Below are 13,676 nucleotides of genomic sequence, written 5' to 3' on the forward strand. Positions count from 1 at the left end.
ATTCTTTTAAAAACCGGGTGTGACAGTTTTGAAACGATATGTGAGTAACCAGTATCCATACAGTTAATGCAGACAAAATAATTAGTTTTAGAATGAGAAATTGAGTTGTTGCTAATCTTCCATTTTAACTGGAAAACAATTGGGATGATGACCAAACAGTTGTGTACTTGACAAAGTTTGCAGCAGCATTATCAATAGCTCTATCATGTGGCTATGATGTATGAAGCTTTATCGAAATACAAAAGTTCTTGGAAATGGGGCTAATCATAGTCTTGGTAGTGATAAGAAATGTTCATTTCTTCCCCTAAAAAAAGAGAAATCTTTGTTTCTTTGAGCTATAATTTGTCTGTGTTATATATTGTTGAAAGTAGAAATGCATAACTTGTAAGAAGCTTCTAAAAGATTAGAGTATGCATGAACTTGATATGCTTTATGGTAAAATATGGAATACTCTAGAAATTAGATATTTGTATACTTAGATAAGCATGAGAAACATTCTAGAGTTAGATATTTTAAGAAGGACACATGGCAAAATCAAATGAGCAATGGAGTCCTATAAATAGAGATACTCTCCTCCTCTCTTGTTATACCATGGCATATATAAGAGGTTTCAAGTAGGAGATGGCAATGTTGCCATATAGTGTAGTGGTGTCATAGTAGAGTAGCCACATAAAGATTGCAAGAGTCTTATGTTGTACTAAGTTATTGTGAATTAACAATTGTGTTTCTATATAAACACATGGTGTAGTAGTAGTAGTGCATTTTCCTGGTGGGCTTCAGACCTAGGTTCGAAAGTCCTTTACTGTTCATGTAAGAAAAGAAAGAGACAGTATAAAAAGCTAAATACTAAAATGATAAACAAAGTGATACCTCAATGGAAAGTTCGAAGCTTCTTCCTAAGATCCAATTTCAATCCTTGGTCCAAGTGAGTGGAAATTCAATTTCACGTCCTCTACCGACACTAGCCTTTTGAATTTCGATGAGTAGCTTGAAGGTACTTTCAAACCAAGCAAAAACTCACAAAATTTTTTTCTCTCCGTCATTGACAATATGACTGCAACTACATAGAGGACCATCCCCGTGTCTGTTTCCTCTGCATAGAGCTCCGGCCTAATACTCATATCTTTCATATCCTCGCCTGCATTTTCATGATCTTTTCATTTGCCCCTCTGTTGTAACAATGTTCCACACATACTCTCACACACAGTCTTCTTGATGTGCATGTTGTCAATTGAATGACGCACATCCAACAACTCCCAATACTCTAGCTCCCATAATATTGATTTCTTGTTCCATATCCCCTGCCCATCTTCTTCCTCATTATTTCACTTCTTCTTTTGTGAAGGATGGTCTTCTTTCTTTTGTGAAGGATGGTCTTCTTTGGTAACTCCTTTATAGTTTTGATGCCTTTGACTTGCAAGTGGACCTCCATTCCGGACACATGCAGAGGCGCTGTTCGATTCTTCTTTTTTTCCTATCAAACTGACAATCTATGTTCTGGTATGGATGTTTCTTAGGGAGGAAACCATGGTGCCCCAAAAATCCGAATTTCTTCGACTTTCTCAACCACAATGAGAAGGTTTCATCTAAGCAGTGGGGGCAAGCTTCACCTTTACTTTTACTCTGCCCGGAGAGGTTGCGATGAGCCGGGTTGTCGTTGATGGTGGTGAACAACATGGCGTGCAATGTAAATTCCTTACGCTGAAACTCATCCCAAACCTCCTTCACACCAGGATTCCAAAGTGTCTGTAAATCATCAACTAATTCCCTCAAGTAGACATCAATACGTTCATCGGGTTGCTTTGACCCAGAGACCAAGATTGACAGCATCAAGTATTTTTGTTTCTTGCATAGCTAGGGTGGAAGGTTCAACACTGACAGCATGACAGGCCAGGTTTTATGAGTTGAACTCTGGTTACCACAGGCCATGTGCTATGCGTTGAACTCTGGTTACCGAATGGGTTCATGCCATCTATGCTCATAGCGAACCGAATATTCTTGCAATCATCAGCAAACCAAGGATAGTGGGCATCAATATTACCGCACTATATTGTATATCTGCGGGGGTGCCTAAGCTTGCCATCGCCCATCTTATTTCGGACTTCCTTATGTCAATGCAAGAGGTGGGCCTCCTTTCGTGTGGCAAACATACGTTTTAAGCGGGGAATGATGGAAAAATACCATGCCACCCTCACAGGACCCTTTTGTTACCCTTCTTGCCTCTGATCTTCACGAGCTCATTCCTGTCATCAGCATTATCTATGTCATCTTTTTATCCTCTTGAAACGACCGAACCCACACTTAGGGAAATTGTAAAGGTCCTCATACTCTCCACGGAACAACACACAACTGATCTTACATGCATGGATTCTTTCAACCTCTAAGCCCAAAGGACAGATTAACTTCTTAGCCTCGTAGACAGACCCGACAACTTAGTTTCCCTCTGGTAGCATGTCTTTTAGTAGATCCAATAGTTGTTTAAAACTTTTATCGGTCCAACCATGATGTGCCTTAAGCTGTAGAAGTTTGAGATCACCAGAAAGGCAAGAGTACTTGTGACAACCAGGGTAGAGGGGTTTCTTTGAATTTTCGACGAATTGTTTCAGCCTCGCTAATTCAGAAGATGTGTACATGCCTTGAAACTCAACAACTCTCAACAGTTGATCAACATTGTTCACACGAGGCAACAAATCATCATCATTGAAACTCGTAACTTCTTGGTCAGTCATATCCTCAGGCCGCATCACAACAGGTGGGAATGCTTCATCTTCCTCAAAGTTATTTTCGCATTCTTCTTCTCCTATAATAATGCGAAATCAAGGAGTTAAGACATTCTGCTTTACCCTGTAACAATGAGAAATCAATGAGTTAAGTCATTATGCACTCGTTTCACCTTCATTAAAGGCTTCAACATGGCGTCGTCGTGCCCCTTCATTAAGGTCTTGAGCATGATGTCGCACTTCACCTTTATTAAGGAATCATTCTTCGCCTTCATTAAGGCTTTCTTCACTATGCTTGTTCCAACACGTGTAATTCTTTTTGAATCCACATGTGATCAAATGATGGAAAATGTTATCCTGTTGTCCGAACTTCTTCTGGTTGAGACAATCAACACAGGAACAATACATTGTAGGCACATCCCGATTTCTCTTGTCTGCCTCTGCTTGAGCTAGAAAATCATTGACTCCACTTAGGAAAGTCTCCCAAATTCGGGCTGTCTGTACATCCAAGCCTGATTAGTCACCATCTACAAGTTCAATAAATAAATAATTTTGAAAGAAATAATATATCATTAAAATCTAAAGAGGACAAGGGATACCATATTCTCTTCATACAATTATCACCATGTTTGGGAGGGACAAATTATTTTTTTCAGATAGTTGATTATTTGAGCTTTGCCTACTAATTAGCAAGATTAGGAGGGGCAATTCCATACCTTGACGAGGAAAGGAGGGTGGAGCCGTACTGCTGCGGTGAGCGACGACGGCCGACGAGCAGCGTTGCTGCGGTGATGACGACCACGCGCGCAGAAGGCGCCCAATGCAGGCGAAGGGTGGTAGAGCCGTGCTTGAGGGTAGAGGGGTGAGCAGAGGCACTGGAGACGAAGGAGACGGCGGTCGCAACGGCGAAGGACTGGAGTAAGGGGAAAAGCGGCGGCGGTGCCGGGTGGACGCCCGCCGGCTGTTGTAGCAGCCAGCTACGGGAGGCGCCGCTGATGCTGCTACAGTGCTGACCACTTCAATTATTGCTACAGTGCTAGCAACGGCGTTAAATGTTCATACGTAACGGGCGCTAACTCACGTTACCAGTATGGCACATCGGCAACGGTTTTAAGGGTCCGTTACGGATAATTGTATTGTTCGTAATGATCTTTATGCGACCGTTACGAATATTGATCTTATTAGTAACAGATATTAAGGGGCCGCTACGGATAAGGATCATATTAGTAACAGTTGTATTTAAGATCCGTTACGGGCTGACACCAATTAACGGGCTTTTCAAATGCCCGTTGCCATTGTAACTTATCGGTAATGGCATTGTGGTGACGAGATGGGCTCGGGCCTACCATCCTTATTGGTAACGCACATTTTTTGGTGACCTTACCGTTGTTCTGCTCTGTAATAGCAAATCGCAACATTCACAAAAGGCAAAATTTATATATATGAAAAAAAAGAAGAGATCCACACTTTCTATTTCGCTCGGCCCCAGGTTGTTCCAGCGTGTACATAAAAGTTGTAAGCACGACACAACGAAAACAACATGTACAAAACGCAACAGGGGAAAAGGAGAAACACGGCTCTCATACAAAAATAGGCAGAAGCTAAGACTTGCGTGGCTGACGTGCCCACCGGTCCGCAGTCCAGTGTCTATGGTGAAAAGCTAGCTAGCCGGAGAAAGATCTTCATCTTCAAAGGTGCCCAAGTCTTTCAGATCATCAGAGACTAGTGATTAGCGCGCACCCATGCGCGCGAGTTGAAAATATGTAAAAAGACGGTTCTATAATAGAAGTATTTTGAAATGGCTAGCAATATATTATACACACAGATGTGAATTTGTTTAGGATACTAAGCTGGTAGCTATTCTGTAGTAATTATTACATTAAGTTCTTGTGAAAAACTACGGTCTACATGTGGTAGAAGACCCCCTTGGATGACAGCGTGGGGTAGAGGTTGTTCATTCGCTCTTGTACTTGATTGACGGGTCATCCCTACATATATGGAAATAGGATCCAAGTGCGACGGTAAAGGGATATTTAGATGTAACTGAAACCAACCAAGGGAGCGCTCACGAATAGATTAGCCCGCGTGGTAATGTAAGGCAAAACATGAGAAATCGAGACTGACTCTCGAAGGAGCAGGTCTGCAGGTGCGCAACACAGGTCGAGATATGTAGACGAACAACTAATAGGAATCCATCGACCCCATGGAGCGCCTGACCATGGAGCAAACAAATTAGAAATTAGTATGCAGGGAAAAACAAAACGCATATACCCATCATCAGCTTTAGGTGGTCTAAACAAGAACAGAAGCACGCTGGAACGGCAAATGCGAAAAGCAGCAAAAAGATACTCCCTCAGTCCCAAAAAAATGTAAATATCGTTTCCCGAGAAATCAAATAATTTCAACTTTGACGAATTTATACAAAATAGTACTAATATATATATTACAACATAAGTATCTTTAAATTAATCATGTAATATATTTCTATACTACATCAATTCAAAGACACAGATGTTTGTAATTTTTTTATAAATTTAGTTAAAATTAAAAGTGTTTGACTTCTCGAAAAGCAAGATTTACATTCTTTTTGGGACGGAGGTAGTATCGTAGTGCAAGTAAAGCAAATCCAATTTCGATCTGGAAGATCAAATAGTGGGGAAAACTGTAAGCATAATAAAAATCTTAGTAAAGGAAGGCACAGTGTGGACGTCCAAAGGAACAAGGACATTTTGTAAGCAAGGAAAAAGAAGAAGCCGAATCAAAGGCCATCAAATAATTCAAAAATGCCAAGCTAGAGACTCAAAACGGCAGGGAGAAGAGAAACGAGGCTGAGCAGGAGAAGGGCAAACAATATAGCGGCATAAAAGAAGTAGCAAACGATTACCAGAGCTCAGCAGCAGCACGCATAGAAACAAGGCTTTGGAATGCATGGGCATTAGCACAGAAGCTAACAACGGAAACAACAAAATTACAAAATAAAAAGTGATGGCAGCTTATTTAACAAAGGGGGAGAGACAGATTGAAATTAGCAGTAAAAGGCACACAGTATCCTTTTATGAAGCGGCAAGCAAGAAGCGTGTAGGACAAAAAAGAAAGAAACGAAGGAAACCACAAGCAACGAAGCCGCACAAAACTAACACAGGGACAACCGGAGGAGCAGAAGCAGCAAAGCTCTAAGCCGGCAGCCAAAGTAACGGGGAAGAAGCAATCAATGGAGGTAGCAAAAACTTACTGTATTCAAGAAGGCAAGACGGAGGAAAAGGATAGCAGGCAACACACAGCCCCAGGACTTAGGGGGTGTTTAGGAACAAGGACTTCAAAAAAATCCTAGAGACTTTTTAGTATTTAGAAGTATTAAATAAATATTAATTATAAAACTAACTGCAGAACCCTGGGGCTAAACTGCGAGACGAATCTAATGAGGTATCTTAATCTATGATTAGCGAATGGTTACTGTAGCATCACTGTAGCAAATTATGAATTAATTAGGCTCATTAGATTCGTCTCGCGAAAAAGCACTCAGCTGTCAAAAAACATTTATAAACAGATTTTATTTAATACTATAAAATAGTAAGATTCCTTTTGATGTGATAGGGACTTCTGAAAAAAGTCCTGGAACCAAACAAGGCCTTAGGCTTACTCCAACGGTTCCCCCATCCAACTCCTCTTATATGTACTTTCTACTATATTTTACTATCTCTCTTTAAAAAATTCATCCCCCTATATTTCTTTCTCTCCGACCATTCCCCCATATCCATTCCCCCTATACACTATACCCCATTCATTAATCATTTATTTATTATTTTTAAATTTTAAAAAAATCATATTGTATTTGTAGTACCATAATACATATTATTATCATATTACGGATCCCAAATAAATTTTTTATCATAAATAAATAGCGTGATTATAGTATGTGGATGTGATCTCCCTCCATACATGGAGGAAATTCATCTCTCCACACTTACGTAGGGGAGCTGTGGAGGGAGCTGTTGGAGCGCTCGCTCCCGTCAAAGCCCCGCTACGTAGGGTGGGAGGCGGTTTACGGTGCCCCCTTGAGCAAGCCTTAACCAAGCGCAATGACGTCCACAAAAGCCGAGCGCACTACGGAGCTGCCACCGCAGCAACCAGCAGGGCACGTGGCAATTGAATACGCCGGTAACGCGTCACAGTTTGGAGGATAATTAACTCACACCGCGCAGCTGTGAAAAAATTTACCGGGCGTCCGAGCCAGCCGATCAAAATCGCAGGGGCCACAGTGTTTTGGCTGACGTAGCTATGCTGCGCGGCCGCCTCCCCTGCGACGAATGTTATCAGAGATATGGCCTGGCGTTTGGTGTCCCTTGCACACTTCCTGGAGATGACTGCTAATGTCTGGGCACAAGACGACCGATGGAGGAATTACCGGGTGAGACAAAATTGATTAAGTTTCTTCGTGTCGTGTGTTGTGAGGTGGTTTGATTTGATTTTTCATCTGTGTTATCTCAGAGATGGAGCAGACCCGACAAGACTGGAGAGGAGATATGGGGTGATGAAGGCTCATGGAAATCACGTCCAGGACACGGAGGCAGTCTACCTCGACCACTATGAGGTGCAGGGTGACCTGCGCTGCAGGAGGCGCCTCGTCTTCCCTCCGGCGGTCGCCCAAGCTACCAGAGCCGAGCCGCTTGTACTGCTGCTGGTGGAGGCGATCGAGGCGGAGGCGGCGGCGGCGGAGGAGGAGGGAGCCCAGGAGGAGAAGGCGGCAGCGGAGGCTCCTGTCCAGGCTGAAGCGGACGCCACGGGAGGAGCTCATGCTGGCGGTGAAGCAGCCGGGGGAGCGGATCTTGGTGCTGAGTGAACAGCCTCGGGTGGCTATGCGGCGGCTGAGAAAGCGTGGTGAGTTGCTAATCACATTTGTGGCGCGTTTGTGGTACATTTTCTATGGCGCATCTTTTATAGAAGAACTTAAATTCTTCCTGTTAGTCGGAGTTCCAGTCCTTGGGTGACTGGTGACTCTCATGCCTTCAATAAGAAACTGAATTACGTGTGATGCCATTTGACTGACATAAATTTGGTCATTGCAGTAAAATTTGAGATCCGCAAACAAAGTGATTAATTCAACAACTTTTACTTCTTCCAAGTTCTAATGCATATTTCCTTTTAAAAAAAGTTCTAATGCATATTTCCTTTTAAAAAAAGTTCTAATGCATATTTTGTTCACCTGTGGATATTGTGGGTATGCGTTTAAGCTATCAGTCTGTCTCCCTATCTTTGTTTTCACAAGGAGTCTGTTCGTTTCATCTTCACTAGATTCAGCCAATAGTATTTCTCTCACACACAGCCAGCCAGCACCAACCAGCCAGCAGTACTTTTCTCTCATAAAAAATCAGCACCAGCCACCAGCACCAGCCAGCCGAACACAGTCAAGATAGATCGCTAGAGAAATCCTCTGTATTGTTCATCTCAATCTCCTACACACTTCTTAGACACGATTATTTGCTTTCTGCGACAATGTACCTGTCCTCTTATCTGTCTTGAAATAAAATTTGATACCATATTTACTTGGGCAAAGCATTGCTATGCACTTTCAAAGAATGATTATTACTCTTATAGGCTATTTTTACTTGGGAGTCAATATTGGCATGTGGTGAAGAAGTTAGACAGACCGAAAAAAAAATTACTTTATGGCTGCCTCTTAGCAATGCAAATGAACCAAGTGCCATCTTGTTACAGCTAATTTAATCATAATAAGTTCAAACACCACCCCCTTGACATACAGCTGATTTTTTGTCTCAAAAGTTCAAAACATACAACATAGCTGATTCGTGATTTTCAGTCTGATGTTTCCTTGGAAAGTGGCTGTTCTTGGTGTGACTGTGACAACATTGTGGCAAAGCTTAAGGTCTGTCTGTCACGGCAAATCGAAGCTGCTTTGGCCCTGTTTTCCCACCCCGTAAACGCAAAAACGTAAAATTTTGTGAAGGAATCTTGCTAATTTGAAGTACTAAATAAAGTCTATTTACAAAACTTTTTGCATAGATGGACTGTAAATCACGAGACGAATCTAATGAGCCTACTTAATCCATAATTGCAACAGTGATGCTACAGTGCTGACATAGCTCATAGATTAATTAGCATCATTAGATTCGTCTCGCGATTTACAACCCATCTGTGCAAAAAGTTTTATAAATAAACTTCATTTAGTACTTCAAATTAGGAAGATTCGGTCGCAAAATTTTTTTGCATTTACACCGCTGGGAACTAATACGGCCTTTGTCGCCATTTTTAGCATGACAGTGACGATGTGCGTCAAATCGGTCGTTTGGTTGACAGCGAGCCCCAGTGTGGGTTAGTTGTCCGTTGTTTCTTTTCACTGGTTTTCTTTTAACTAACCATACGTGATTATGAGGTTTCATGACCCGGTTATCATCTTTTTTTAAAAAAACAACTGAAATATTCCAAAAGTTACAATGACGGTTAAAAGGAGTAGATATATGTTCACTATACGCAAGCTAAAATGGTACTCTCTCGGAATTGGTCGGAGTATGGCAGAGCAACATGCTGCATATTTTGTGCATCAACGTTTGAACCTGTTGTTTTATTTTGAACGATATAAATAAATCTTAATGTTTGAGGACTCTGAACCTGTCTCGTAGTCTGAACTCTGAACCAGCTAGCTGGGGACGGGGAGCCCCCGGTAATTACAGCCTGCAGGTCCCTGACCAGAGGCCCTCGCCCGCTGGCCTTCGTCCACCTGGGTCCTGGCGCTCTCTTGTGCAGGCATGGCAGATTGGCAGCAGCCAGTAGACGGGTGCTGCAGTAGCGGGCATTGCGCGGCTGCAGGCAGTAACTACCGATTTCCCTACTTCTTTGCAGCCATGCATGTGTCGTATTTGGTTAGCCGTAAAATCAAAATTATAAAAAAAAATGAATATCCGCATGGAGTACTAAATAAAGTCTATTTATATTTTTTTTTAAAAATAGGTGTAACTTTTCGATACGAAGCTAATGACGATAATTAATTGATGATTTGCTACAGTAACCATTCTCTAATTACGCAATCAAAGATCTCATTAGATTCGTCTCGCGATTTACACGGGGGTTGGGAAGTTGGTTTTGTAATTAGATTTTATTTAATACTATAAATTAGTAGTCAAAGATGAAAAAAATTTCATGAAATTCTAACCACACACGGCCATGTAGTAGGCACAAGGACACATGCTGTCCACTAGTCTGTAGACGGAGTACTAGATGCCAAGTGCTTCTGCATCTAACGGCTAACGCGATGCGAAGCGCTGGCAAGCAGGAAGCATGGTGACATCAGTTTTGAGCGAGAGAGCGCCAGCAGGAATGAACTCCATTCCTCGCTACGCTCTGCTGCCTCCAATCCAATCCTTTCGGACCAATGATCTTGGCAATGCGTTGTTGTAACTTGGCTGAGGCTGTGTTTAGTTCCGCGAAAAGTTCCTAAAATTTTTCACTGACGCACATCATATCGAATCTTACGATATATGTATGGAGTATTAAATGTAGTTAAAAATATAACTAATTGTACAATTTGGTTGTAAATGACGAGACGAATTTTTTGAAACTAATTACTCCATAAAATCGAAATTTACTATAACAACTTTTTCACGAACTTTTCGCGAACTAAACACAGTGTTATCTGATCACAGACGCCGGGGCACATCGACTGGTGACCGCGCCTGGATAACCGGCATCGGGGCGCGCGGGCACAGCCATCTGATCCGCCGATTCCCCGGCCTCCGCCATGGCAACACAAACCCGAGAGTACCCCTCCCCAGAGGCGGGTACTGCTGGCTCCGTCGTCACGCACCGCCACCGCGCTCCCGGCCTAGCAAGCGCGCGTACATGCATGCACTGCACGCAGGGCAGCCATTGATGGCGTGCCTGGATCCCCGGACTGCGGGGGTGCCCGCCTGCTCCCTCCCTCTGGATCCCGTGGGTTGTAGGATGGATGCGTGCCCGTGCACGGCTGCGCGCTGCGGGCTGCCGTGACCGTGAGTGCGCGAGACTCGGGCATGCGGCAGCCAGCGGCGCTCTCTCGGCAGAAGCCTGCTGCAGGCCGCAGCCGGAGGCAGTGACGGGATCAGGGGAGCGGAGCTGGCCGCGGGGCCGGGGCCGGGGCAAGAAAGGGTCTCTCGAGCAACGAGGCCGGCCGCCGGCGTGTTTGGTTTGAACTAGGAAAATTTGGATTAGAAATTATATCAACTTTGACCACTAATTAAAGTATCAAATAAAGTCAATTCACAAAACTAACTTCAAAACCGTGGCCGCATGATTAGAAGATGGTTAATGTAGCATTACTGTAGCCAATTATCGATTAATTATTTTCATTAGATTCGTCGCGAAAAATTACATATATTTTTAAAAAAGTTTTGCAAATAGATTTTATTTAATACTCCATACACCCACTGTTTATAGAATCTCTAGGACGGATCCAAACACGGCCAATACTACCGCTGCTGCTCCGGCTCCGCGTCGCTCGCTCTCTCTCTCAGCTCGTCATTTCCGCCGCTCTTAGGCTCTCCGCACTCGTCACTCTCCAAATTCTCTAAAAAGAATATTCTTGACTGATCATCGAGATTCTTATCTATATATTCAGTTTCTCCGTGTTCATTCACTCTCTATATCTACTCTCTATACCAACTACCAGCCGTGGGACCCACACGCCAGATTTTTTTATCTCTTTTTTTTACCTTTTCCATTCTCTCTCTCCCCGCATCTGGACCTCGGCGCCCCCGGCGCCCTCGCGGCGGAGCAAGGGCGGCGCGCGGGGCGGCCATGGCGGACGGGCGACGGGCCGGGGCGGAACGCCTCCTCGCCCGGCGGGCCAGCTGGTGCACGCCACCGCCTCGCGGGTCCCTCGCCTCGACGCGCCCCCACGCGGGGACCGCGCACACCTCTGCCGCGAGCTCGGCGGCGTCGAGCTCGCCGACCTCGACCTCCGGTCGCACCATGGTGGAGCTCCTCGCGCTCCGGCGACGGGCCTCCTCGCCGCGCCGGCCCTCCTCACAGAGCCCCCTCGCCGCGGCGGCCCTCCTCGCGGTGCCTCCTCCCACCTCCTCGTAGCCTCCGCGCCCTTCATCCTCCTCGCCCACGGCTCCTCCCTAGTCCGAGCGGAGCTCTGCCGCGCCCCCTCTCCGGTGCGGCCAGCGAGCTCGCAGACGGCGAGCACGTGGGGCGAACAGCGAGCGCGCGCAGCGGGGCAGGGGAGCTCGCGCGGCGGCGGCGCCGGTGGAGGCTTGCGCGGGACGGCGGCCCGCACGCGGCGGGGCAAGGCAGATCTTGGCAGCCGGCGGCGCCGGCGTGAGCACGGGGCGCAGAACGTTGCGGCCGGGCCCTGCGGGCAGAGCGGCAGCGGTGGCGGCGCGGAAGCCCGGCCCATGGCGCCCTCGATGGGGTGGAGCGGCAGCAGCAGCGGTGCGTGGGCGGGAGGCGGAGCCGTGGCGGCCCTGCTGCTCCTCAAGCTCGTCGGGGCGGCAGGTGCGGCCTCCCTCCCCACCGGCGCCCTTCCTCCCCGGCGGCAGCGGCGACCCAGCGAGGCGAAGGCGAGGCGAAGGCGCGGCGAGGCGAGGCCGCGCGCAACCCCTCCCGCCCCCTCCCCTGCGCGCTGCTCCCTGCTCAAGCTGGCGCAAGCGCGCGTGCGGGCCGGACCAGCGGAGCGAGCGTCGGGCCCTCCTCCCGTTCTTCCATGGCGGGCGGGCTAGGCGGTGGCGGGCGCGCGGCCATGGCGAGGCAGGGCGGCCCTGCTCCCTCCGCCGAGCCTCCTCGCCGGCTCCGGCGGCGGAGCCTCGCGCGGCCGCGCGGTCTCGCCTCCTCATCTTCCTCGCGGGCGGCGCGGCTGTGCGGTCCTCCTCTTCCTCGACGCCGCGTTGGCACCCCTCGTCCCCCTCTTCCCTCTGTGCGGGTCACTGGGATGGCGGCATGGCGCGCCGGTGCGTGGGCCCCGTGCCATGTCGATGCATGGTGTTGGTTCTCCACCCGCGTCAGAATTGGCGCAAAACAAGACCCTCGCTATGTTACCGTACCGCAGCTTTTACAGAGTGTCGCTGAGGGGATTTTTTTTCTCCAAACTTAACTCTAAAACGTGTAGAGAGCGGGATGCAGAGCCCGCGGAGAGCCTTAATGCGGCTCTGGCCACGACATGGCGTCACGCAAAGGAGGGGGATCGCCACGCGAACTACGCAAGCAGTGCGGAAGTCCCCCAACGGCGATACGGCAGTCTCTGCGACCGCTGTGCGCCTCCAATGACCAGCGTTGGGGGGTTGCACGTCACTCAAGATTGGTCAACCTCCCGTACTCCGGACAAGGAGAAAAAAAAAGGCCAAACACACGCTCTGTTTAGATTTTTACCATAAACCTTTTAAACACAAAAAAACGTAACATCAAATATTTTAATACATGTATGAAGTATTAAATGAAGTCTATTTACAAAACTTTTTGCATGGATATGTTGTAAATCACGAGACGAATATAATAAGCATATTTAATCCATAATTTACAACAGTGATGTTACAGTAATCATCCGCTAATTATAAATTAATTAGTATCATTAGATTTATCTCGCGATTTACAATCAATCTGTACAAAAAGTTTTGTAAATAAATTTCATTTAGTATTTTAAATTAGTAAGATCTTTTTGCAAAAATTTTACATGTAAACAACTAAACAAGTCCAAAAAAACATGTTGAGCCCTTCTTACTGATCAATCCTAGTTTTGTTTCTGATCTGAAAAGGAAAAATAGGAGTAAGACTTCTTTTCCGCAACTTGCAAGTGTCGCTGTCCCAGCGAGTATTATCCCATCCGCTCCCCTTGGCATTTGTCTTGCTCACGTAGTCACGTACCACTATCCCAGTCAAAAAGAAGCGGTGTGCTCCGATCCCTCTCCCCCGAACCTAGGACCGGCAACAATGGCTACAAGCCTCCCACTGTCGCACACCATCACATTG

The 13,676-nt window shown here is 46.2% G+C and overlaps 1 protein-coding gene across 2 annotated transcripts; it reads left to right on the top strand.

Annotated features, from left to right (window-relative positions):
- The first annotated feature begins 6,962 nt into the window (after nucleotides 1-6,962).
- Nucleotides 6,963-7,842, top strand: LOC120704648. Of its 2 annotated transcripts, XM_039989119.1 has the most exons (3): nucleotides 6,963-7,128; nucleotides 7,209-7,598; nucleotides 7,787-7,810. In XM_039989119.1, the coding sequence occupies exons 1-2, from the start codon at nucleotides 7,091-7,093 to the stop codon at nucleotides 7,558-7,560; spliced, it is 390 nt and encodes a 129-aa protein (XP_039845053.1). In that variant the 5' UTR covers nucleotides 6,963-7,090; the 3' UTR covers nucleotides 7,561-7,598; nucleotides 7,787-7,810. The 2 variants fall into 2 exon arrangements, with proteins under 2 accessions (XP_039845053.1, XP_039845052.1); XM_039989118.1 differs by having other exon boundaries at nucleotides 6,965-7,128; nucleotides 7,209-7,842.
- The last annotated feature ends 5,834 nt before the right edge of the window (nucleotides 7,843-13,676 follow it).

Source organism: Panicum virgatum, chromosome 4K (assembly GCF_016808335.1).
Source record: "Panicum virgatum strain AP13 chromosome 4K, P.virgatum_v5, whole genome shotgun sequence".
Taxonomy (NCBI): Eukaryota; Viridiplantae; Streptophyta; class Magnoliopsida; order Poales; family Poaceae; genus Panicum; species Panicum virgatum.

Excerpts from the sequence above, each read along its gene's own strand:
- LOC120704648 (XM_039989119.1), top strand. The coding sequence starts at position 7,091 with ATGTCTGGGCACAAGACGACCGATGGAGGAATTACCGG. Across the intron at positions 7,129-7,208 it reads ACCGATGGAGGAATTACCGG|AGATGGAGCAGACCCGACAA; the intron begins GTGAGACAAAAT and ends GTGTTATCTCAG.